This window comes from Vipera ursinii (assembly GCF_947247035.1).
Source record: "Vipera ursinii genome assembly, chromosome: 5".
In the NCBI taxonomy this organism is placed as follows: domain Eukaryota; kingdom Metazoa; phylum Chordata; class Lepidosauria; order Squamata; family Viperidae; genus Vipera; species Vipera ursinii.
In genome coordinates, this window is record NC_139518.1 from 77256149 (window position 1) to 77281474 (window position 25326).

A 25326-nucleotide genomic window follows, 5' to 3' on the forward strand; every position below is an offset into this window, starting at 1 on the left:
CTCTTTGAACGTGCTGATTATTTAAAGGAAACTCATAACACATTTGAAAAATATAACTTTACCACACTATTTTTACAAAATTCTTAGTCTCATACACTTAAAGAAAGTGTTAATTAAATGAGCTAACCCATGATTGTATTTTAAGTATTTTCAACACTTTAAATTATCTGCAATGGCAAGTGTGAAAACAATAACTCACAATGTTTATTTGAAATTTCAGCAAATTAAAATAAGTATGCCTTCAAAAAAAAGGCACACAATAATAGTAATAACTCTACAAAAATCAAATAAAGCTGTAACTTTCCTTTGATGTATAAGGGCATACTGCCAGCCTTGGAGGTGGATGAAGTTGACTACCAAAGTCTTGAATACGAAAACTACCTATAACTAACTATTGTTAGAATGTTACGAGTACAACTCTGAATACGCCTCTCCTCTCCTCTCCTTTCCTTGCCTATATCCTAAACCAGGGGTAGGCAACCTCGGCTCTTTTAGGACTCATGGACTTCAACTCCCAGAATTCCTGAGTCAGCTGTGCTGACTCAGGAATTCTGGGAGTTGGAGTCCATGAGACCTAAAAGAGCCGAGGTTGCCTACCCATGTCCTAAACAATACCAGGGAAAAAGTTCAAACTGTCAGAATACAGCTGGAAGTGATCTTCTGATCCAGCCCCCTGCTCAAGCAGGAAACCTATACCATTTCAGATAAGTGGCTGTCCAGTCTCTTCTTAAAAGGCTCTAGTGGTGAAGCACTCACAACTTCTGAAGGCAAGCTGCTCCACTGATTAATTGTTCTGTTAAGAAGTTCCTCCTTAATTCCAGGTTGCTTCTCTCCTTTCCATCCATTGTTTCTTGTCCTGCCCTCTGGTGCTTTGGAAAATAAGTTGACCCCTCTTCTTTGTGGCAGCATCTCAAATACTGGAATATTGCTATCATGTCACCCGTTTCTTCTTTTCTCTAGAATAAGGTAAAAGGTAAAGGTCCCCCCGCACCTGCGTGCTAGTTGTTTCCGACTCTAGGGGCTGGTGCTCATCTCCGTTTCAAAGGCGAAGAGCCAGCGCTTGTCCGACAGACGTCTCCGTGGTCATGTGGCCAGCATGACTAGATGCCAAAGGCGCACGGAACGCTGTTACCCTTCCCACCGTAGTAGTCCCTATTTTTCTACTTGCATTTTTACGTGCTTTCGAACTGCTAGGTTGGCAGAAGCTGGGACGAGTAACAGGCACTCACTCTGTTATGCGGCACTCGGGATTCGACCCTCCAAACTGCCGACCTTCTGATTGACAAGCTCAGCGTCCTAACCCACTGAGCCACCGTGTCTCTAGAATAAATCCTGCAACCGTTCTTCATATGTTTTAGTCTCCAGGCCTTTAATCATCTTAATTGCTCATCCACACTTTTTCCAAAGTCTCAACATCTTTTTTTGTGTGTGATTTGGTGACCAAAACTGGATGCAGTATTCCAGGTGTGATCTTAGTCTGAGATCTTTGTCAAATTCCATTGTTGCTTTGGATTCTTCTCTTACCTAACTGTTCCTTGACTATGGCTCTTCCTTCTGCTCCTCAATGTTATTTTCACAAACATATATAAAGTTCTTTGGGGGGGTTGATAGGCAGCTGAAATATATAATGTGGTTACCGAGTGCAGGGTGCCTAGAGGGAGAATGTGAGTACAGTTAAGTAAAAAAGAGTTCCAGAAGAATATTCTCTTGACATGGGAGGAAATAATCTTGCTTTTAATTTATTATTATATTCTAACACAATATCATGGGCAATATCGTGGAAGTCATGGGAACAATGGATATCAGCCTTTGAAAGTCATCTGCTGAGAGACCATTAGGCTTCCTTGTAAAGTTGGTTGGCCACTGTCAGAATAGAAATACTAGATGCACCAGGGATCTCATCTAGCAGAACATTGCTAATGATTGTGTGTTCTTATTAAGAAGTGGGTTATATACAACAGCACAACTTCATCTATGAACATATTCATGGACTACAAAATTCATGTGTACCCAAACAACATAAGATAGAAGAGAAATGATAGGTGAATCAATTTTAGTTTGGTCTTGAGTAATGTTTGCTCATATAGCCAGGGGTTAGAAACATAGCTGATGGATGAATCTAAGATGAAGGGTTACGATGGCCAGAGGCAATATGAACGCACAGAGGCTCTCATACCAAACATTATGTACTACAGATCTCATAGATCAAAGTCTACTCAATTTGAGTGATATGATTTTGCTTTATCATAACTGGAAGGGAAAGAAATGCCTCTATAGTAAATCTGTGGAGGTTTCTGTTCTGAAATTATTATAGCTTCTTCCAGTATTCCAAACTATTTGTCAGTGAATTGAAAGTGTACCATCTTATAGATGACATGTTTTTTTCCTCCACAGAAGACAAGTGAAAAATCTTGTGTGGGAACTGATAATCTCATAAAGGAACAAAATAGCCTTCTTTTGGCAGGAGGAAGGAAAGTATCTCCAATTTGAAACATTTAAATTAGTCTGGAAAAGTATAATAGTGAAGCAATTATTTCTATTCATTTGTCTGGAAATTATTTTTTTGCCTTAAGGAATCATATCAGAATCTATTGTCCGGTATGAGATTGGACTGCAAGATTCTAAACAGCATTGATATGCATTCCCTCCATGTCATCACCTGATACCTCCAACTTCAATGCCTGTTTAAAGGAACTCCTTTAAAAAAAGAAGTTTGTTTGTATAGCTATATAGATATCCCAAATAATATGTTGATGTAAGGAATAGGAATATTTATAAGTTCTTCATAGAAATTCCTGTGCTGGATACACGCTTGAAAGATCTACATTCATCTAAGAACAGATTTCCAACTTTTGTGCAGTGTTTAATATGCATAGAGCCAAATAAACATCATCAAGTCATGCAAAGTCAAGAGACTTGCTCAGCCTCATATCTCATGGGTTTTTGAAAGCCCTTTAAGTAGTCAATTAAATTTGAACAAGCTTTTCCCAGGAAGTTGTTTTGGGTAACTATGAGGATTCAATAGTACATCAATAGTACAGCCTTGGTGGAGCAGTGGGCCAATGCCTCCTTAAGTAACACCAGCTGCCTGCAATTAGTGCAGGTTCGCATCCCACCAGGCTCAAGGTTGACTCAGCCTTCCATCCTTCCGAGATAGGTAAAATGAGGACCCAGATTGTTGGGGGCAAGAAGCTGACTTTGTAATAATGCCACTTGGGAGGGGGCGAAAGCCCTAATAAGCAGGCATATACATAGAATGAAGGCTATTGCTAAGCACATTTGATTTGTGCTTAGATTGTAAGCCGCCCTGAGTCTATATAAATGGGATTAAAAAAAATTACTTGCAATCTTTGGAAGTGGTTCAGCTTTTTACATACCAGAAAACTGCAAAGGTAAGTCTTGTGTGTATGATTATCACCTTGTTTTTTTAAAGGATGCGGAATAGACAGATAGCTACCCTGTGGCTGCTGTACATGCCTTTCAAGGAAATTGGAGGCTGGAGATGAAATATTGGTAAACTGAAAAATAAAATACAAGTGGATACAAAATAAAAAACTATTAGATTTTTACAAGATGCTATTTTGGGGGCTTGGTTGATTTAGCACACTGTAAAAAGCTTGCCTCCTAGAGTTGTGTCTGTCTTCAACTGCTCCATCTGACTTCTTCAGAAAGACTAAAGTAGTGACCATTAACATTCATCTACTCCTGACCTCAAACATAGCACCATTTCTCCTTCCCAGTCCCTACAGGTCACTTTGAAGCCAATAACTATTTTCCCTCTCAGCATGTTGAGAATCACCACCATTAACCAATTAGTGGTCTTCTTCCAGTTGATCAATAGGACCTTGCAAAAAAAAAATAAAATAGTAATTCAGTCAGCCGCCTGCTCAAATTGCGGGCAATTCTAGAGTAGAATGTTATCAGGAAATCAGTTTGTAACCAAGCTGTCTTCCCAGGGCCCTTAACTTAAGTTTATAGGATGGTCAGCAGTTTGGCGGGTCAAATCCCGAGTGCTGCGTAACAGAGTGAGCGCCTGTTACTCATCCCAGCTTCTGCCAACCTAGCAGTTCGACAGCACGTAAAAATGCAAGTAGAAAAATAGGGACCACTACTGTGGGAAGGTAACAGTGTTCCGTGCGCCTTTGGCGTCTAGTCATGCCGGCCACATGACCACGGAGTTGTCCTCGGACAAGCGCTGGCTCTTTGGCTTTGAAACGGAGATGAGCACTGGCCACTAGAGTCGGAAACGATTAGCACGCATGTGCAGGGGAACCTTTACCTTTTATAGTGAAGGAAAGGAAAGGAAAGGAAAGGAAAGGAAAGGAAAGGAAAGGAAAGGAAAGGAAAGGAAAGGAAAGGAAAGGAAAGGAAAGGAAAGGAAAGGAAAGGAAAGGAAAGGAAAGGTTTTAGGTAACAAGACCTGAACTTCACTGTAAGGGTATATCTACACTGCAACCATATTAGTCTCCCTTTCCACTCTGATATATAGGAAAAGAATATAGGTTAAAAATGCCTGACATTCTGCACATCTCTTTGTTCCCTGCCAAAGAATAATTCTAAATAGCCAGAACTATTTTTACTTTTGTGAAAAAAAGTCATCATTTCCTTTAAAGGACCTTGGGGTGATTGAAGCTGAGAGAAAACAGGAAGCAATGAGAAAGCTCTGCAGAGCTTCAGATTTCAAAAAGAAAAGATAGCTTTTTTTTGCAATTTGGGTAAAGTATAAGCTAGCAATATATCAGTTCAGCAGCTGAGCATAGCCAATGTCATGAGGTCAGGAAGGTTCAGAGATGCTTTTAAACTGGCACAGCAACCTTGGGTGGAATTGTCCTTAGATTAGAAGCTATTATTTTTCAATTATATATCACCTTGAGAGATTTAGTGAAGTTTGTAGAAATGTAGCAACTATGTCATGAGTACAGATAGTACAATTACTATTTTTATTAGCTGCATATTTTTGTATGAGCCTTGTGCTTTGCCTGCTTGTGTTAGTTTATATTGCTGGGGGTAACTTACAGTACTTGTGCCTCCTTCTTCAGTTGGAAATGTGTATAAACATGTGGATCTGAAATGTATTTTACACATTATCTCAAACAAATGGGCATTGTTCTTCTGTCAATGGCTTGCCCCCGAACTTCGTTCATTTCGCCGGGACCTGAAGACCTGGATCTTTCAGCTTTCCGGCCCAGGCTGAGAGTTCTAATTGGGTTTTTTTAATATTTTTTTCAGGGATTTAATTTAATCTTTTAAAATTGTTTTTAATTTTTGTATCGATGTTTTAAGTACCCTGTAAACCGCCCTGAGTCCTATGAGAATAGGGCGGTATATAAATTCAATAAAATTCTAAAAATTCTAAATTCTAAATTCTTGAAGAACTGTTAACTGGGTTAATCTCAATGGCCATTATGCTAGATTCAATGTCCCATTAGGGGTAAAGTAGGGACGTGGTGGCTCAGTGGGTTAGGACGCTGAGCTTGTCGATCAGAAGGTCGGCAGTTTGGCGGGTCGAATCCCGAGTGTCGATCAAAAGGTCGGCAGTTTGGCGGGTCGAATCCCGAGTGCCGCGTAACAGAGTGAGTGCCTGTTACTCGTCCCAGCTTCTGCCAACCTAGCAGTTCAAAAGCACATAAAAATGCAAGTAGAAAAATAAGGACTACTATGGTGGGAAGGTAACAGCGTTCCGTGAGCCTTTGGCATCTAGTCATACTGGCCACATGACCACGGAGACGTCCTCGGACAAGCGCTGGCTCTTCGGCTTTGAAACGGAGATGAGCACCGGCCCCTAGAGTTGGAAACGACTAGCACACATGTGCGGGGGAACCTTTACCTTTACCTTTAGCAGTTCTGTGAAGTTCAAATATTCCCCTTATGTAATTGGGTCATACAATTTATCATAGCTGTGCAAAAGTTACAAAGTGCATATTATTGGATACAAAACAATGAGTTAGTTAATACATTTAATTAAGCAATTAGTTATTTTAATCTTGGTTACTTAAAGAAGCCAAAATACTTTGTTTCTACATTACACTAGACCAAATCTAAATATAATGAATGGCTCGGTTTGAAATTTAAATTGAGGCTGTTATATTGGCTGTATGACTTCCTTTTCCATTTAAGGAATTCTGCTCATGGATCTGATCACAGAGGTGGATACGTTTACATAACAACATGTTCTTGTAATGATATGATGCCTTTATTACAACAATTTGCCAGCATCTATGCACAGGGAGATTACAATTTCAAATATATGTTTTGCTTTATTTCTGGTATAAGGGAAACTCTGAAGCAAAACTGAATCCCAAAGGATTTTGATAGGCTTTGGAAGTGAGTCAAACTAATTTTTAAGTGATGGCATGGTTTTCAGTTTTCAAATTAAAACAAATTATCATAGCCATATACAGCAGTTACAACATTCTTCACTTTACACAAGTGACTTGGGCAGGTCTAATATTGGTGACCAAAAATGCATTTGCCAGTCTACTATTTCAGTACAACTGTTACATCATACTTATCATGGTTTTATGGGGGGTTGTCAAGTAAATATTCAGAGAAAATATCAGAAACACAAATTGAATTTCTGAATTCAAATAGGAATTGGTTCATTTCTGCCATTTATTCAGCCATTTTTTCATAGCTGTACAATAGCTATCAAAATGAATTGTATTAACTTCCTGTTAACTTGTTCATCATATTGTGAAGAGACTCTTCATCAGAAATATTGAAAACTTTCCCTTCTTAAAGACATTTCTACTTAAATATAAATCAAAACTACCATCATCATTAAAACTGACTGCAGCTTTCCATTAATTTAAGCAAAAAAGATAGGGCATGAGAATGGTGCTCATTTGTAGCACATAGTCACCCTCACTCCAGGAAATAAAAAGGAACCAGGGGAATAGAAATTTATTTATTTTTCATAAACTGTATATGCTGTGATTTAATTATGGCAAAACAAAGGAAGAAAGGAGATGATCAAGTTGTTCATTTTTTATTTTTGGTGGATTTACAAAGCAATGATAACACCATGATCAGTACAAACAAGTAAAACAGTTTCTAATTTTGATATTTAACAGTAGGGTAAGTCACATTAAAATGGTGCATGATTAAAGATAAAAATCTTGCTGCAATACAAAAATAATTGCCACCCATTCCTAGGCACTTCTTAAAAGTGGGAGTTCCTAATTTTCCAGTAAAATGGATTTCACTGGATTTCCTATTTCACTAATTTTCCCATGAAAAGATCCATTCCTTTCACCTAATCCATTTAGCCTACTAGGGAAAATGGGTCAGAGATCAGGACCAGATCCAAGATTCACATTGAAGAAGATGGTTTTAATCAATATATGCTGATTAAAAGTGATAGTTTTCTGCTTCTCCTCTCTTCAAGGTTGGAAGAAAAACATCACATCTGAAATTAGTTATATTTCATATGAGTAAATGATCTCCAAATCTCTTCAGAATCATCTTCCTAAGTCAGCCGTTCATCAAGGTAATGTCACATACTTACTCCATGAAAATATCTGGAGCCAACTTGGATGCCACATTTTGTGTTAAGAAACTGTTATTTAAAAATATTTCTAGGATTACAAAGTACTAATGATTTCCACTCCTTAAACTTCATATCTCGGGAAAACAGTGCCTTGAGTGGTTAGAATGCTGGGCGGGAGGTTAACAGGCCCACGTTCAAGGCTCAAGAGCTGCCATGGGGTGGGGTTGAGCTCAGTGGTGGGATTCAAATATGTGAACAACCGGTTCTCTGTGTGGATGCCACTTCCGGAAGTCCATTCTGGGCCTGGGCAACAAAAAATTAGCTACTGGTTCTGCCGAAGTGGTGCGAACTGGCTGAATCCCACCACTGGTTGAGTTCTTGTCCTTCACTCCTGCCAGGGACATGAAAGGAGGCCCCAACTGGACATCCCAACTGGCAATGGTGATGTCACCAGCTAATCCTTTTAACCCAGAAGCAAACTGCATATCCTGTATGCCCTACAAGGTAGAACAGACCAAGAAATAGATGCCAAGCATGTCTAAAGTGAATTTAAGAATGTATATAGTAATAGAATCTTTCAAGTTGGAATGTGAACCTTCTCCTCCTCTCTCTTCTAACTTTATGTGAATTTGAGGAGGTATCTGAGATGCTTTTAGATCTCTTTCCCCTCATCTGTGTTTCTGTAATGATATGCCTTGCCTGTTGTCACAGTAACAGATTTTCTTTCTCTCTATCAAGATCATCCTCTTTACTACAATTCCTAAGTTCTTAAAAAAAATAAAATCCTAGAACTTGGACTAAGCAATATGATACCTATATCTTTCTCCGAATTAGAAGAAAGGTAAATGGAAATATGCAAATGAATAGACCAAGTGCTTACAATTTCTTAGTAAGGCAGAGACTGGTGGTCTATGACAAATTCAGCATCAGTCACTCTCTCCGATTACCAGCTTATACATACAGCTAGTGGTTTTCTAAGCTTCATTTCTAAATCCACTCCAGGTTGTAACTCTCTTATCCTGTATCCTTAGATGACCATATTCTGTACATTATCTTGTGACTGCAAAATGTCATCGACATAAAAAGGACCACATGTTCTTTGCTTTAACTTAACACACCATTTGATAACATTCCACTAATTTTCTATGCTACCAGTTATAATGCAGAAGAGTCTAAAAGAAGAGTTAACATTACTTTCCCCCCCCAAAAAAAAAACTTGGTCAGAGAAAGGAACTATGTGTTTCTCTTGGAAGGTCTTGAAAGGCATCAGAAAATCCCAGGTCTTACCCATTATAATTATCATCACTATATGTGATTATATTCAGAACAGTTACAATGTTAGCATTATATATATTTTTTTCAAAACAGAAAGATAACTAGCCATTCTCAAGACTGTTCCCATATTGACTCATAACCACATATCATGAACCGTTAGAATTGTAGGAGGTATTGGATGTGTCCTTCAGTCCGTGCCTTTTACTACCAAGCCTCATTTTTTTAATTTTTTTAATTTATTTTTTTTATTTTAATTTCATTTATATCCCGCCCTTCTCCGAAGACTCAGGGCGGCTTACAAGCTTAGCAGTATGCTGCTATCGTGTCATTTTCATTGAGTAAGGACAAGCCTGGTAAAATGGAAGTGGGGACAATATCTCTTCCACATTATTTTACTAAATGTTCAAATTTCTTGTTTTTGCATTTTACAAAACGCACACAAAACAAACGAAAATGGAGAACAACGTGCATTGAGTATTTCCCCTTTCAGTGGTTTTTCTTTAAAAAAAACACCCCAAAACTATAACAAGCTATAGAACATATGCAGCATTATACAGATCCATAGTGTATATCCAAATCAGTTGAGTTTATAAGTAACATAATGTTAAGGGGACATCGCCCTATTCATTTCCTGTGTGAGTCAATACCGAAGGACAGCTGTGAAAATTAGGATAAGCTAGCCATATCCCTTTACATTAGCCAAATTGTAGTACAATTCATCTGTCTTGAAAATAGCATAAGAAACGCTTTCAGGCTTTTCCTAGCTCTTCCTGCGGAGAGATCCAATTCTAAAGCCTCTGAAAGGAACGACAATGAGCTTTAGACTGTATTCATTTAGGAAACTGTAGCATACTGTACATGTAGCTACACTCAATTTCTGGGCTGTGGTTCAGACTGTAAATTAGGCACTCTATTAAGCAGCACTCAGAAATCTGTGGTTCAAAGATTCTAAAAATGAGACGGCAGAAATAAACGGATCTTACAAAAAGTTGACCAGATGCAAAATGCTGACTGCAGACAATTATTGTTTTCTCTTTAATGCAGGAAAGAACAAACTCTTAAGTAAATAGGGGGAGGAGAGCTTTTACCTACTAGCATTTTAAACTGAATCTCATTCTCTGGGAATTTTCTGAATGAAATATTTTGTGCTCTCCCTTACAAAAAAAGCTTTTATCTTAAATATTTAATTCATGTTATTTCAAATATGAACAATGGAGTCCTTGGTGCTCTCTGAGCTTGGTTACTGCTGAATAATGAAACATCTGCAACCAAACAACCAGGTTCAGAGAGCACCAAGGACTCAGTTGTACAAACTACACATGTTCTCTTCTACTGACAATATGAATATACTGAGGAAATGAAGGACAATTTTCATATTATGCAGGGTGTTAAAAAAAATCAACCATTTCCTTAAAAAAATACATTAAAAATATTTTTTTATACTTGATGTTATTCAAATAGCATCAAATTACATTTTTCAAATCCATCTGTGTCACATTTCCCCAAAATAGTGTGCAATATGTGCCTAGGATAAGTGTTAAGTGAGGCTTATTTGCTTACGGTCCTGGAGCTGTCAGAAGACATCAGAAAGAGATAGCCACAGGCACTGGGTGGCAGACTTAGTAACCTTCTAAGAAGCTACCGGTATCATGAGCACCATGCATATTTCTTCAACATGCTTTGAACTCATTCTTTCAGAGTTGGATAGAATGAAGCATCCATCAGATAGAAGAAAACAATGGGTTAAAAAATGAACAAAGGCAGTATGAGATGACATGAAGAAGGAAAAAAAGAGTGAGAGAGAGAGAGCCACTGACAGGCAAGTCAGTTGCCCCCTGCTGGAATGTATAGGCTCTGCTTTGAACCTGCTTGCCAATATCTTTCCATTTTGTCACTGATCCAGGTCCTGCCATTTTTTTTTCTTTCTCCTTCACCCAACTATGCCATCCGTCTCTTAGAAAATTTTTGCCTCTGCATAATTACAATTATGAGAGCTGCTACCCATTTCTGCAGGCACTGAAAGTTGAACCAAAGTATTCCACAGTTTCAAAATTGTAAAGTTCATACATTATGGTGTGAGAATTAAGATATAAACTAGGGTGAGATCATGAAAACTCATTGGGTGATTTTGGCTAATCAATCACTCTATATATCTAACTTTCCTTATAGGGCTAACTACTGTGGAGACGACAAAAGAAAAGGAAATGCTATGTAAGCCACATAGAGCATCTGAAGGCAGGATATAAATGTAATAAGTAATGTATTTGGGAAAAGGCATTCAAGCAGAGATGATGGAAAATATTCATTCGGTGTAGTTGCATATAATATTTTAAATAGTGGAATGCAAAACATGCATATTTTAGGAAAAATTCATACAAAATGCATGGCTACATTCATAAAATCATACAAAGCCTTAATACAAGCGTCTGGATATGATTTTAAACCAGCTTTTAGCATCTGAAGCAATTATGCTTTATTCAATGAACTGCTAAAAAGCAAACTGTGTTTTAGTTAGATATGTGAACCCAGTCCATATTTTAAAATTATATGCAATAAACTGTTGATTATGACCATTATTTAATTTACTTATTGTAATATTTGACATAGGTAAAGGTAAAGGTTCCCCCGCACATGTGTGCTAGTCGTTTCCAACTCGAGGGGCCGGTGCTCATCTCCGTTTCAAAGCCGAAGAGCCAGCGCTTGTCCGAGGACGTCTCCGTGGTCATGTGGCCGGCATGACTAGACGCCAAAGGCGCACGGAACGCTGTTACCTTCCCACCGTAGTGGTCCCTATTTTTCTACTTGCATTTTTATGTGCTTTCGAACTGCTAGGTTGGCAGAAGCTGGGACGAGTAACAGGCGCTCACTCTGTTACGTGGCACTCGGGATTCGACCCGCCAAACTGCCGACCTTCAGATCGACAAGCTCAGCGTCTTAACCCACTGAGCCACCACGTCCCTTATATTTGACATAGGCTAAACGTAACAGTTCCACGCGTTCCTGCCATGTTCTATTATGCTGAACGCTTAACAATATGCCTAAATAACAAGAAATTTAAAACATCAGATTTGTTCCACACATTCCTGCCATGTTCTATTATGCTGAACGCTTAACAATATGCCTAAATAACAAGAAATTTAAAACATCAGATTTGTTAAGTAGGAGGAAAATATTTGTGCCCTAATTATTGAATTAGGATATAGTAGTTCTTGACTTACAATCATTCATTTAGGGGCCATTTGAGGTTACAACAGCCCCAAAAAAATGACTTATGACTGTTTTTCACACTTATGACTATTGCAGCATCCTGATGGTCATGTGATCAACATTTGGACACTTGGTAACTGAAATTTATGATGGTTGCAGTGTCCCAGGGTGCTATGATCACCTGCGACAAGCCAAATCATTGGGAAAGATTCCCTTAACAACCATGTTACTAACTCAGTTTAAGATTTAAGTATGCTTTGATTATTGTTCTATAATATTGTTCTGGACCATGTCAGTTTATCTCAGATCAGCTAAAGAACCAGAAAAAAAATGCAATTGTTCTTCCACTGAATTGAAGTTTAATGATCATATAACACACACACACACACACACACACACACACACACACACACACACACACAAATACATATACGTATAAAGATGGAAGATGAATTTCCTATGTTGTCTAATGCAGTTTATATGTTATGGTAAAAACAATCCTAATTGAAACAATAAGTTAAACATTCTATCCATGGAGAGAACAGGAGAAAAAGTCATGTCAATAAAACTTCGATCAGAGAAAATATGATTTTCTAGCCTTATATCTAAAAATTAACATATCATCATACTTCTGAGAAAACAAAGGCAGAGAAAGCTGATTTATATTCACTTCAGCCAATACAGTTTTACCCCAATGCAGAAGTCGCAATTTATATGACCTGAAGAGAAACCAGAATATGCATTTTTTGGACTCAATAATAAGTAATTTCCACCAAGCAAAAATTTGACAATTGAAAGTAGTCTAATCATGTAGAACTAAAGATAATAAATGAGCTGTATCTACAAAAGTAAAAGTTAATTTTAGTTTAAGATAAGGTACTGCAAAGCTATAGACCATTAAGTACAATAAAAAAGCTCATAAAATATCCTCATGAAGGTGATATCCTTCGTTCACTGATGTTCTCTAGGACTTGGTGCTTAAAATATAGTATCTGTGACTTGGAAAATATGTAGTCTGAAGGCTACTAAATCAGTGGTGACTACATATCTAAAGGCAAGCAAGGAGAACTGGAGGCCCTTTCAGTACTGTATCCTAACATAAAGGATGTCAATCTGCACATTGAGAAATCCTATTTCTGCCACAATAGGAAATGAAAATAGAGAAGAATGAGTTTTCCTTTTATTTTGGAGTGTTTTATATCTCCTATTCTGACCTGTTTTAGAAAGTGATTGGACAAGTGTTGTGTCCAGGTCAACAGTCACCTATTTAGATAAGGAGAAAGAACTCCAGGAATCCCTTGACAGAGAGGTGGAAGAGGATTTTCTATGCCAAAAAAAAGTGGTGGACTGGAAGAATATGAGAAAGGAATCCATAAACTCAACTGTCTAAGTTATGAACATCTATTACTCATATGGGAAGCAACGGGAACAATGGCAGTTTGTGAAGACATCCATGGAATCCCTTCACAGAACTTGTAATTGCGAAGAACTTTCATTGGAATTTGACATGGGTTTTCTTAGAATTTTCTCATTCTTATTGCTTTTTTTTGCATGCTGTCTACTCTCAGATTTTGCCTGTGTGCTTGGGGAACTTGAACTGAATTTAGAACTTTGAGATAAGCCTGATAGATTTATAGCAGTCTTAACCCAAAGCTATTTATGAAGCCTGGAGCATATGTTCCTAACACAAGTGCAAAATGAAATAATACAAAGAAAATTTGAGAACATCTAACCTGTAAAGGACACGAGAAGCGAGCAAAATCATATTTTGTGTATATTTAACATTAAATACTCTTTCCCAATTTGAAACAACCCCCCCAAAAATTAAGAATCATAGAAAGCATGTAGGCAATCAGAGGAAAAGAATGTAGAATCCATGGAGAAAATATCCTTTAATAAACTAGCCAAAATTCTTTAATTGTTATAAGCTTTTGAGTTTCTTAGAACCCTTCATTGGGCAGTATAATTATAAATTCCAGCACAGGGGACAAAATGTGGGTAGCAGAGAGAGAGAGAGAAGGAATAAAAACGATCTTTCACCCCACTATCAATACTGGGCACTTAAATGCCCTAGTGGCATAATTAATGTTTTTCACAGCATCTTCAAAATAATGTACTTGTTAGCTCTGCCATTTCAGTGAAAGAATAATTGGTAAACTAAGCCTCAATCTATCAACAATAGCTATTAAAGACCATAAAGTACTCCAGGTTTGACTGATTAATCATTCTGGGGGAAAAATATAGCCATTTAGATATAACAGATAAGTATTTTCAAAGTAAATTTTTTGTCATATGATATTACTGGCTAAATATAGTAAACAAATGTGAATTAATACATTAATACTGAAGCTTCAGAAGAGCAAACTTAGCTGTATTTACATCAGCATAATGGGGTTTTGTTTTTTGTTTTTGCTTATTTGACATGGTATCGATTTTGAAATTGTGTTTGAGACCTATTAATTGAGAAACAAATGAAAACATTTAATACATTTATAAATTATAATGGGGTTCTATGTATTTGGCAATACACCAATTCACTAAAATGATTTTGGAATCTTTACCTTTTCTTTTCTTTTTTTTCTTTTCCAAATAGCTGCTCAAGAATTAACATAGACGTGGGATCAGAAGTAAAGCAGAAGTCTTTATTTTAGAGTCTTTCAGAATTCCACAGCCAGTCTGAGGCTGAGAAACAATGTCTTAGATCAGAGGTCCCCAACCTTTTGGGCATCAGGGACCGGTTCCGTGGAGAGAGATTTTTCTGTGGACTGGAGGGTGCATGTTTTTGTGTGCTGCCTGCATCCCACAGATGGGGCTTTGCTTGTTTGTGCGGACCAGTTGCTGGCATGCCATGGCCTGGTACCGGTCCACGGATCAGGGGTTGGAGACCCCTGTCTTAGATGATTAAGAATAAGTTGCTTCAGAAGTGTTGTCCCTTTCTGGAGACTATGTGTGACAAGTTCAAAAATGCTTAACATGTGTTCCCAAACCATCCAACTTTCTTCCAATATAAACACCTCAATGTCATTGTCCACTGTTGACCAGACACTTATTTAAGTTATTTAGGCACTCAACAGAGGTACTTTCCCTACCCTATCCTCCCCTTATTTTGAGATTTTTTTTGTGTGTGAAACATTAGGATAGATTATAAAAGTTCTTAAAAGCAGAGATCTATTGTGAAAACAACCTTATTGGAAAAAAAAGTCTTTCCTGTTTTTTATGATAAACAAATGGAAGCTTCTCAGCAAACTGACTTTCTCTGCAACAAAACAACAAGTTTGAATTGTTGTTGCATTTCAGTGTTTCACATGTGAAGGAAAAGCAGAGTTTCAGAATTTGTGGAAACAAATTCCTGGAAAATACACTTTTAATTTAAAGAGCTGCTGACAGGAGCTAGGTGTGTGCCTATGCAAATTAAAAAGTACTTTTATTCTTCAAAACTAAACTACAGCATAGCAATATTAATTTGCAAATGGCCAGATGAATGCATGTGACATACATGAAGAGAGAGAGAGAGAGGGGGGGGGAGGGAGGGAGGGAGGGAGGGAGAGGAGGGAAGCAATTCATTTTTGTTCACTTTTGTGTACCGTGAGGATAAGGATATTTTTATTTTAAGCCAGCAGATATACAAACTCAGGGAATAAGATATTGTTTGCCCATTTTTGAGCTCTTCTACTAGTTAGCTCATCATGAGAAAGGCAGGGCTAGATGAATCAAAAGTTGGAATTAAGATTGCTGGAAGAAATATCAACAACCTAAGATATGCAGATGATACCACTCTAATGGCAGAAAGTGAAGAGGAACTGAAGAGTCTCTTGTTGCGAGTGAAGAAGGAGAGTGCAAAAGTTGGGTTGAAACTAAACATTAAGAAATCCAAGATCATGGCATCCGGCCCTCTCAATTCCTGGCAAATAGATGGGGAAGAAATGGAGGTAGTGACAGATTTTATTTTCCTGGGCTCCAAGATCACTGCAGATGGGGACTGTAGTCAAGAAATTAAAAGACTCTTGCTCCTCGGGAGGAAAGCCATGGCAAATCTAGACAGCACACTAAAAAGCAGAGACATCACCCTGTCAACAAAAGTGCGTATAGTCAAGGCTATGGTCTTCCCAGTTGCAATGTATGGCAGTGAAAGTTGGACCATAAGAAAGGCTGAGCGCAAAAGAATTGAGGCCTTTGAACTCTGGTGCTGGAGAAGACTCCTGCGAGTCCCTTGGACTGCAAGGCGATCAAACCAGTCAGTTCTAGAGGAGATCAACCCTGACTGCTCTTTAGAAGGCCAGATCCTGAAGCTAAAACTCAAATACTTTGGCCACCTAATGAGGAGGAAGGACTCACTGGAGAAGAGCCTAATGCTGGGAAAGATTGAGGGCAATAGAAGAAGGGGACGACAGAGAATGAGGTGGCTGGATGGAGTCACTGAAGCAATAGGCGTGAGCTTAAATGGACTCCAGAAGATGGTAGAGGACAGGAAAGCCTGGAGGAACATTGTCCATAGGGTCGCGATGGGTCGGATACGACTTCGCAACTCACAACAACAACAACAACTAGTTAGCTGGAAAAAGAACTCACAATGTGCCCTGCCTTTTTCTCAGTGTTCTCAGAAGAAACACAGATGGTTGTTTGAATGCTTCAAACTGGCCTATGAAGGATTAGGGCTGGAAACAGGACGAAATAATTGCTATGCTATTTGAATTCATTTTCATATTTATAAGTCAGGTTTTCCCAGGTATTGATCAGATTTGTTGCAGTCATTTCATCCCATGACCCAGAAAGCCTTCCTCAGCAATTCAGATCTGTGGGTTGCCTTGCAGCACTTGTAGTTTCTGCAAGATTTGGACTGGGGGGGGGTGGTGTGGTATTGGCACTTGGGTGTTTCCTGGGAGATGTTGTTTAATTGGAATGATGTTGTTTCTATTTTGATTGGTTGCTTGCAATGTGCAGATGCCTGACTGTGATGCATTGACTACTGCAGGTCATCTGTTATTTTGTATGGAGCTTATCTTGGCTTCATGCCTCTAGCTGATTTATAAATGTATATATTTGTGTTAATATGATCTTGTGTTTCCCTCTGGTCTTTTGTGCTTTACCTCATTCATCAAAATATTTTACAAACAGTAAGATGGATAGTAGATCTAACCACTTGCTTTATTCTTACACTGTAATAATACAGAGATTGCTTTTATTTCATTTATTCGTACTGTGCCATTATTATTTTTATGAATAATTCAAGGGAGAGAACATATCCAACACACCTTCCTCCTCCTATTTTCCCAACAACAACCCTGTGAAGTGCATTGGGCTGGTTGTTGTGAAGATTCTGATGAAAGGCAGGTGAGATCCAAAAAGTTTCAGATGATGTTTTGTTACTACTGCTAGTTACCACAGACTGAAACATTTTAGATTGTACCACTATAGAGAAGAATTCTTTAGGTCTTCAATCATACAACCTGAAGCTAAAACTCTTAATTTTCTTACCAACAAAACTCTTGTGGAATAATTTTCCAAATCTAGTCTATAATTAGGGTCACTCTGCCTACTATGTGTGGGCGCTTCTTACCAGCTTTGTTTCCACAAGTGTTTTTGCTCCTTGGAGTCTCATCTGAAAGAGTGCTGTCAGCTTGTTGCCTATATCTCCATTGTAAGCTGTGTCTGTGTATGATAGCAAAGATCAGGAATCTGGTAGCACCTTTTCTGACCAACAGATTATATTAAAAGATGGAAGTTTTACTTCCTATATTTTATTTTAGATGTTGAAATTACGAAAAATTACTTCATCAAGCCTTGCTCCAGCTCCCAGAATCCCAAAAATAACTTTTTCCAAGAAGATTAAAGGTCCATAACATGTTCCAGATGGTCCTCAACTTGCCACCACAATTGAGCCCAAAATTTCTGTGAATTTTGCCCCATTCTATGACCTTTCTTGCCAGAGTTCTTAGGTGAATCACTGCGGTTATTAAGTTAGTAACATGGTTGTTAAATGAATCTGGCTTTCTCATTGACTTTGTTTTTCAGAAGGTCACAAAAGGTGATCACATGACACTGGGACACTGCAATGGTCATAAATATATGAGTCAGTTGCCAAGCATATGAATTTTGATCATGTAACCACGGGGATGCTGCAACAGTTGTAAATGTGAAAAACGGACATTAGTCACTCTTCTCAGTGGTGTTGTAACTTCAAATGGTCTCTAAATGAACTGCTGTAAATCAAGCACTACCTGTATGGAGAACGAGTGAGTTATAAATTAATGTGTAGTGAATGTAGTCTGGATTCCCAGGAGGGAGAGGCTGCATTCCAGAGAGTCAATAACCAGCAAAGTTTAGGTAGTTGGGAGAGTTAACACGGCCACCCCCTAGCAATTCTTAGAATATAGATTTAATGATGGAAATAGTTGGAAGTACTGGGAATAGAAATGGCAAGTTTTCTATCTATAGATGAGGAACATTAGAGTAAACTGCTCAGAAGTGATTCTTTCTTGGTTGGAAAGGAATGTTGGAAACACTAGAATTAGGACTGTTCCAATATTGGGATGTTGGAAAAACTAGAATTTTGTCCTTGATCAAAATGCTTTAGAACAGGGGTCCTCAACCTTGGCAATTTTAAGACTTGTGGACTTCAACTCCCACAATTCTTCAGCTAGCAAAGCTGAAAGTTTTAAACTTTAAAGTCTTAAAGTTGCCAAGGTTGACGACCCCTGCTTCAGAACTTTTGATGGATGACCTAAGAACTGATGGATGACCTAAGAACTAGGGAAGGACAAAGGACAAAGGAATTTGAAATCAATGTTTCTCAACCTAAACTCCTAAACATGTGGACCTAAGCTCCCAGAATTGCCAACAGCATGCTGGGAGCTGGGAATTCTGGGAATTGAGGTGCATAAAGTTTCTGAAGTTGAGAAATACTGCTTAAATCACAGCAGAGCCAGAATCATCTGCTAATTAAAGATTCTATTCATTTGCATCCACGAGACCTACTTCAAGCCAAATATATTTAGAAAACTGTTTTAGATCTCTGTGATAAATTATCCACAATTTAAAAAGTGGAGGTTCTGTAAAAGTGTCCAAGATAATGAGAGAAACTATATGTCAATGAAAAGCAGAAGACAACTTGTTATTTTCCTCTGTACCTAAATTGTCTACTTCAAAATCATTGTGTACTGGAAAGGAGAGCTAGGCTGAACTTTGTTTAAAACTAATCACCTACAACACTTTAATTTGTGTAACTCTGAGAAAGAAAGAATTACAGAAGATTTGGCTTGCAAAATCCAACACAAAACAAGTGATCCCTCCCCACTGCAACAGTTTAAGGTTATTTACAAACTAATTGTCTGAGAAAAAAAAGAAATAAAAGTAAACTGGCCCAGCTACAATGCGTGAGTATGAATTGTTGTAGCAAGGGAAAGGAAGACGGTGAATAATTTGCTAAATTAAATCAGAAAGAACTCCCCAGATTGTACTTTTCCCATTGTAAGATGGGATATGTATTAATTCTGGTGCCACAAATAAACTTTACAAACAACCTCATTAAAGAGAATGAGAGATTTGTTGGTCTCATATCAGCCCTTTTTTAAAGCAAATGGACAAAAGCTCCTTTCAGTTTAATCAGGCTCAGCAAAATTTCATTGGGTTCCAAGTAAAGGAAAGGAGAACAGTTTAAAAAATTCAAGATGCACAGTATGTCCCACATTCAGAATCCAGTCTGTTCTTAATAAAATTCATGACACAGAAGTAATGTGAACTAAAACTTAGGACAACCATTGCATAGAGCAGGCAGGGTTTCTCAACCCTTAGCAACTTTAAGATATGTGGAGTTCAAGTCCCAGAATTCCCCTGTCAACTCTCACTCTCTTCCCATTTTAGGCTAGTAAAAAGAACAGAAAAAAAAGAGTTCAAATGTTTCCTCCCAACTCTGAATTCCAAACACGAATGCCAACTCCTGAAGTCTCCGAAATTCTGGAAATTCCAAGTACAGCGTTTAATCTTGACGCGTTCCTAATATTATTTCACTTCATTTCAATAGCCTGAAATTCACAATGTTCGAAATATTTATTTATTTATTTATTTATTTATTTATTTGATTTGTATACCGCCCTTCTCCCTAAGGACTCAGGGCGGTGAACAGTGAACATAAATAACAGAATGCACAAATAGTTATCTTAAAACAATAATTAAAACAGAACCCGTCAGACCAGACCGGATTGCTTAAACAGATATGTTTTTAGGTCGCGTCGGAAGGAGTGAAGGTCGGGAGCCATCCGGAGCTCAACCGGTAAACGGTTCCATAGGTCAGGCGCGCTCACAGAGAACGCCCTCCCTCTGGGAGCCACCAGATGGCATTCTCCGAATGGCGGCACCCTTAGGAGGCCCTCTCTGTGGGAGCGCACTGGACGGAGGGATGTTGACGCTGGCAGCAGGTGATTCCTAAGGTACTCCGGAACCATGCCATGTAGGGCTTTGAAAACCATTACCAGCACCTTGAATCTTACCCGGAGGACAACTGGGAGCCAATGCAGTAGTAGGTAGTACAACAGTGGTTCATCTTGTTATTCTATAGTATATAGTTACAGCAGATTTGACAAAACTGTGGTTCAACTCTCTGAATTTATAATTAGAATTGTAGCTGTGATTTCTTTAACCATAACTGTAGGCCAGGGGTAGGCAACCTTGGCTCTTTTATGACTCATGGACTTCAACTCCCAGAATTCCTGAGCCAGCATTCCTGAGCCATTCCTGGGAGTTGAAGTCTACGAGTCATCAAAGAGCCAAGGTTGCCCACCCCTGCTGTAGGCCATATCGTTAAGTGCCATTTTCGATTGTTAAATTGTTCAAATTGCTATGGTTGATTTATGGTAGATTTGGCAGCTAAGAATCTAGTAAGTTCTTCATTAATCAGCTTAGCCTTCTTTCTTCAGATACGTGTAATAACCCCAAAGTCAGGGACATATTTACCTTATTTTCTTATAATTTTAAAATCTCTTTGCTTACTTAGGATCCTTTTTCCTCTTCGTAACACTGTTCTAAACAGCATGTTTCAGAACACAGATCTTAATACCATCTACAGTATGTTATTTTAACACACCACGTTAAAATATATTAGGCTAGTCAGTTTATTGGTTTGTGGGTTCACCGACCATTCTAAATTGAGAAAGAATTCAATTACTGCATTTTTCATGTTGAAAATGATTGTTATGGTTCTTGAAAGAAAAATAAGTGGGCGCATCATTGTTGTAATTTTAGGTTTTTGTACTATACTGTAATAATCACATTCTGCAACCATTGTTCCTAAAGCTTGCAAGCTTCTATCAAGAGCCTTTTTTGATTAACATAATTGTCAATAACGTGAAATTGTAATGGTAAATACAGCAAGTCACAAAAAGAAAGCCAGAAAATGTTCTAAGATGATTTGAATTGCATGTTTTTATTAACATATGTATGAGAGAGCTGGTTTGGTCTGGTGTTTAAAGTCCTAGGCTAGAAGCCAGGAGACTAAAAGTTCTAGTCTGCCTTAGGCAAGAAAGCCTGGGTAACTTTTGGCCCAATCTGCATCATAGGGTTGTTGGGGGGAAAATAGGAGAAAGGAGGAATATTAGGTACATTTGCTGCCATGAGTTATTTATAAAAGTAACAAAGGTAGGATAAAAAATAATAAAAAAATAAAAATGTCTATCTGGTGCAAGTTAAAAAAGAAAAGGAAAAAAATACACAAAATTATTTCAAGGATTCTATATTTTCCATGCCAAAAAAATTACAAACTGTAGAAATATTTAACCATATATAATTAGTAAACAGAATTATATTTCAGCATACGGAGATCCATTTTTGATAGAAAACAGAATGAAATTTATCAAACAAGTAGATGAAAAAAGGAAAATAATTGGTTCTAATAAAGTTTCTTTACAGCAAATTTCCTTTTTGATCAGTTTTGAACAACCGGAACAGTGAATGCGAGTTCCTGAATGTGAAGAGATTTTTTTTTTAAAGAATTTATACGTTTCAAGTTAAGCTACTTCCCCAGTGACACCGAAAAAGCCTCTCCATATCAATATTTCCTTCAATTTCAATATTCCACACTCTTCCATGGGTATTAAAGGGAGAACCATACAATGCCCACCAAAATGTTGTTGGATGTATTGTGAAATATAACTGGGTATGGGCTAGAAAGTGTTCACTCTTTCTGTAGAAGGCAGGACCAATATATATATTTCTTCCTGTTCCCTGAGAGAAAATTCTGCCAATAAGGAGAATTACTTTCACTTGTAGAAAAAAAAATCAAATATCTCTTGCTACCATTAATGTCACTATAAAATCAACAGTGAAGCATGGTAGTGCCTATGCACAATTAGAGTGGACATTAGCCCTGAAGTGCTATACAAGCAATTGACACACGAACACCTGAATACCCCATTTCAGCACAGGACTTTTAGATCCATCAATTGATGACCTGGTGAAACTCTGGTAAATACAGCTATCAATCTGAACAAAAGGAAGTAATCTAAGGAAGCAAAGTTTCTTATGAATACAGATTGGCTAGCCAGGTAGTTGCTCCTTACCTAGTATCAGAGAACCACTGTTTTAGGAAGGCTATGACATTTGCTCCTCACACTAAATACATCATGGACCTTTAGAGGATATGTTTACACCTGGTAAGCCAGCATGATGCATTTTGTAGCCAAATAGGTAAAAATGTCTCTTGATTCTCACAACTTCTAGAAGACAAAAAGGCTGGCAAAACATAACACAAGGAACCAGGAGGAAGGGAAAATGCCTGGGCATTGAAATCTTATGACAGATGGGAGGGAACTAGTCAGCAGCAGAGGAATGGGCCACATCTTCTGATATGCTGATTCAAGAATGGATGCTGCCAGTGCTTTTTTTGTAAAAAAAAAAAAAGGTGCAGGAACTCACACACGTCATACAACCCGCCTTGCCTACCCTTACAAGGTTCCATCCAAAAAAGCTGCCGGAACTCCGTTCTGAGCGTTCTATGACAAAAAAAGCCCTGGATGCTGCTATCTATTGTTAGTTATTAAGAGTGCAATGCAATCTCTACATACAAAAGTTCTAGGAAGAGATCCTTCTATGTCAAATTCTTTCTGCCACATTTCATAGAGGTTAGGCAACGAAAACATGTATTGTTTCATGCTGTGTGGTCTTGAAGAAGCTGACTACCATTTTGAAATCATTATTCTTTAGCAATAGGAATATTCCAAATAACAGTTAGGAGATATGTTTCTAGAGGTTATTGCTTTCTTTGGGAAAATTTCAATCCAGGTTTTTGAGAACAATTTTTTCAAGCAGCTCATTGCGTTTTGAACATGGTCTATATGCTAAATGTAACTTTATGGCTTGATGGGCTATGGATGTGCACTAGATCCTCTAGAATCAACAGCCCATTGTCTTAAGAGCTGCAAGCAGGTTCTTCTGTTCTACTCAGAAACATCGTCTTGAACCCTTCTGCATATCTTCTTCAACCACCTAGATATCATAGCTGCCTATGATGTATTCAAGGTTAATGTAATCATTTTAATTGTTTTTAATTTTTGTAATTTTTGTACTGTTTTTAAAAAAAACCTTGTGAACCGCCCTGAGTCCTACGGGAGAAGGGCGGTATATAAGTTTAATAAATAATAAGAATAATAACAACCCCAAAATTCAGGTCTTTATCTTTAGTCAGATTCAATGTCCTTCCAACAGCTTTTACTGAAAGGAGATACTAAATATCCCCTTTGAACAGAGACTATGTCTATGCAGTGGAGGAAAACAGTGAAATGTTGGAATTAATTATTCTGTATTCCCCCCACCCCCGCCATACAGGTGCTTAAGACATTGCTAAATGTCTTGGTCATTCTTACTTGCTTAATCTTGTGATTATGGGAACAATCTGATTTTATTTCTTTGACCACAGCTAAGTAGTTTGTACAGTCTATATACTTTGAACAATATTTCATACTATTTCTGCTACTCTTTTTAGATATTTTAGAACAATTATATTTGCTTGTAATTGTTCAGATTTAAATCCCCATTGTACAGAAAATCGATGCCTCCCGATTAGGTTCACCAAATGCCAGCATAGGAATCTTAATTTATACTTCTGTCAACAGTGGGAATAATAATATTAAAACCAAGAAACAGACGATAACGAATTATCCCTATTACATTCCAGATAAAGGCTATGGACGTATGCACTGTAAAGCAGGGGTCCCCAGAAGTGGGCCACGCAAGCAGCAGGCATGTGCGTTTGAGCAGCTCAATTCGTGCCAGCAGCAGGCACTTGTGCACACGTGTGAAGTTCCACTTGTGCGAATCGTAGACGTGCCTGCCGCTGGCACAAATTGAGCTTCGTGCATGCACCCAAGTGCCTGCTTCTCACGCAAATGCTCACATGGAACCATTTCCTCTCCCCTACCCTGCTGGTCTGCAAAACCGGAAAGGTTGGGGATCATTGCTGTAAAGAGCTGATATGCTCTTTATTGGCTCTGTAATAACTTTTTGGCCATTGGAGATTTAGAATGTTCTCATAGAGTAATTTGCATAGCACTTTAGACAAGCAAACATAAATTGAGATCCTCTTAGGATATGGAAAAGAAACTTGCAATGTATTTGTTATGCTTGTTCCAATAATTTCTTTTTTTCATGGGACTTTATATAAAACCGTGTAGTAACGGGGGAAAAAAAATAAGCAAACACTTACCATCATCATTCTGGGCCAAGCAATCTATGAAGGCAACTGAAACTGCAATGCATATTGCTAACCATTTTGAAAAGCCAGGCTGCTGTAGCATTTTATGTCACGCTTCAATCAAGAGAAAGCTAGAAAAAGAGAAGATTTATCATTAATATATTATTATTATTATTATTATTATTATTATTATTATTATTATTATTATTATTATTATTAGACATAAATTAACAGAACCCTTTTTCATCCAGGAAATTATTCCAAAATGACCTGTTTTTACAGTTTGAGAACCAAAATTATGAAAAAATAGCATATTTTTTTTAAAGAAAGCTCATTCCATTAATATAGCCTTAAATCAGACATGTCAAACACAAGGCCCGGGGGCCGGATCCGGCCCGCAAAATGGTTTCATGTGGCCCGCGAAGCCATCCTGGAAACAGTGAGGGAACGGCCCCCACTGCCTTGGCCCTGGCCCAGAGACCCTCCTTCTGCCAGAGACCCTCAGATCTGTCCCACTCCTGCCCAGGCCCCCATAGGCACCCTTGATGCGAACGATGTAGAGCTGGCCACGCCCACCCAGTAGGCCATACGCACTAGCCACGCCCACCCAGTAGGCCATGCCCACCCGGCCCCCTGAGGGCAACCGCAATGCTGATGCGGCCCTCAATGAAATTGA

General features: G+C 38.2%; 1 protein-coding gene across 1 annotated transcript in view; it reads right to left on the minus strand.

The window, feature by feature from the left end:
• The window catches only part of PCDH15 (protocadherin related 15), a gene marked incomplete at its 5' end in the record, with an annotated part of 427034 nt that extends 402281 nt beyond the window's left edge, over positions 1 to 24753 (minus strand). Inside the window, one exon of the mRNA XM_083364768.1 lies at positions 24663 to 24753. Coding sequence (XP_083220894.1) covers positions 24663 to 24753 — 91 coding nt within the window. The remainder of the gene's footprint in view (positions 1 to 24662) is intronic.
• Positions 24754 to 25326: the final 573 nt, after the last annotated feature.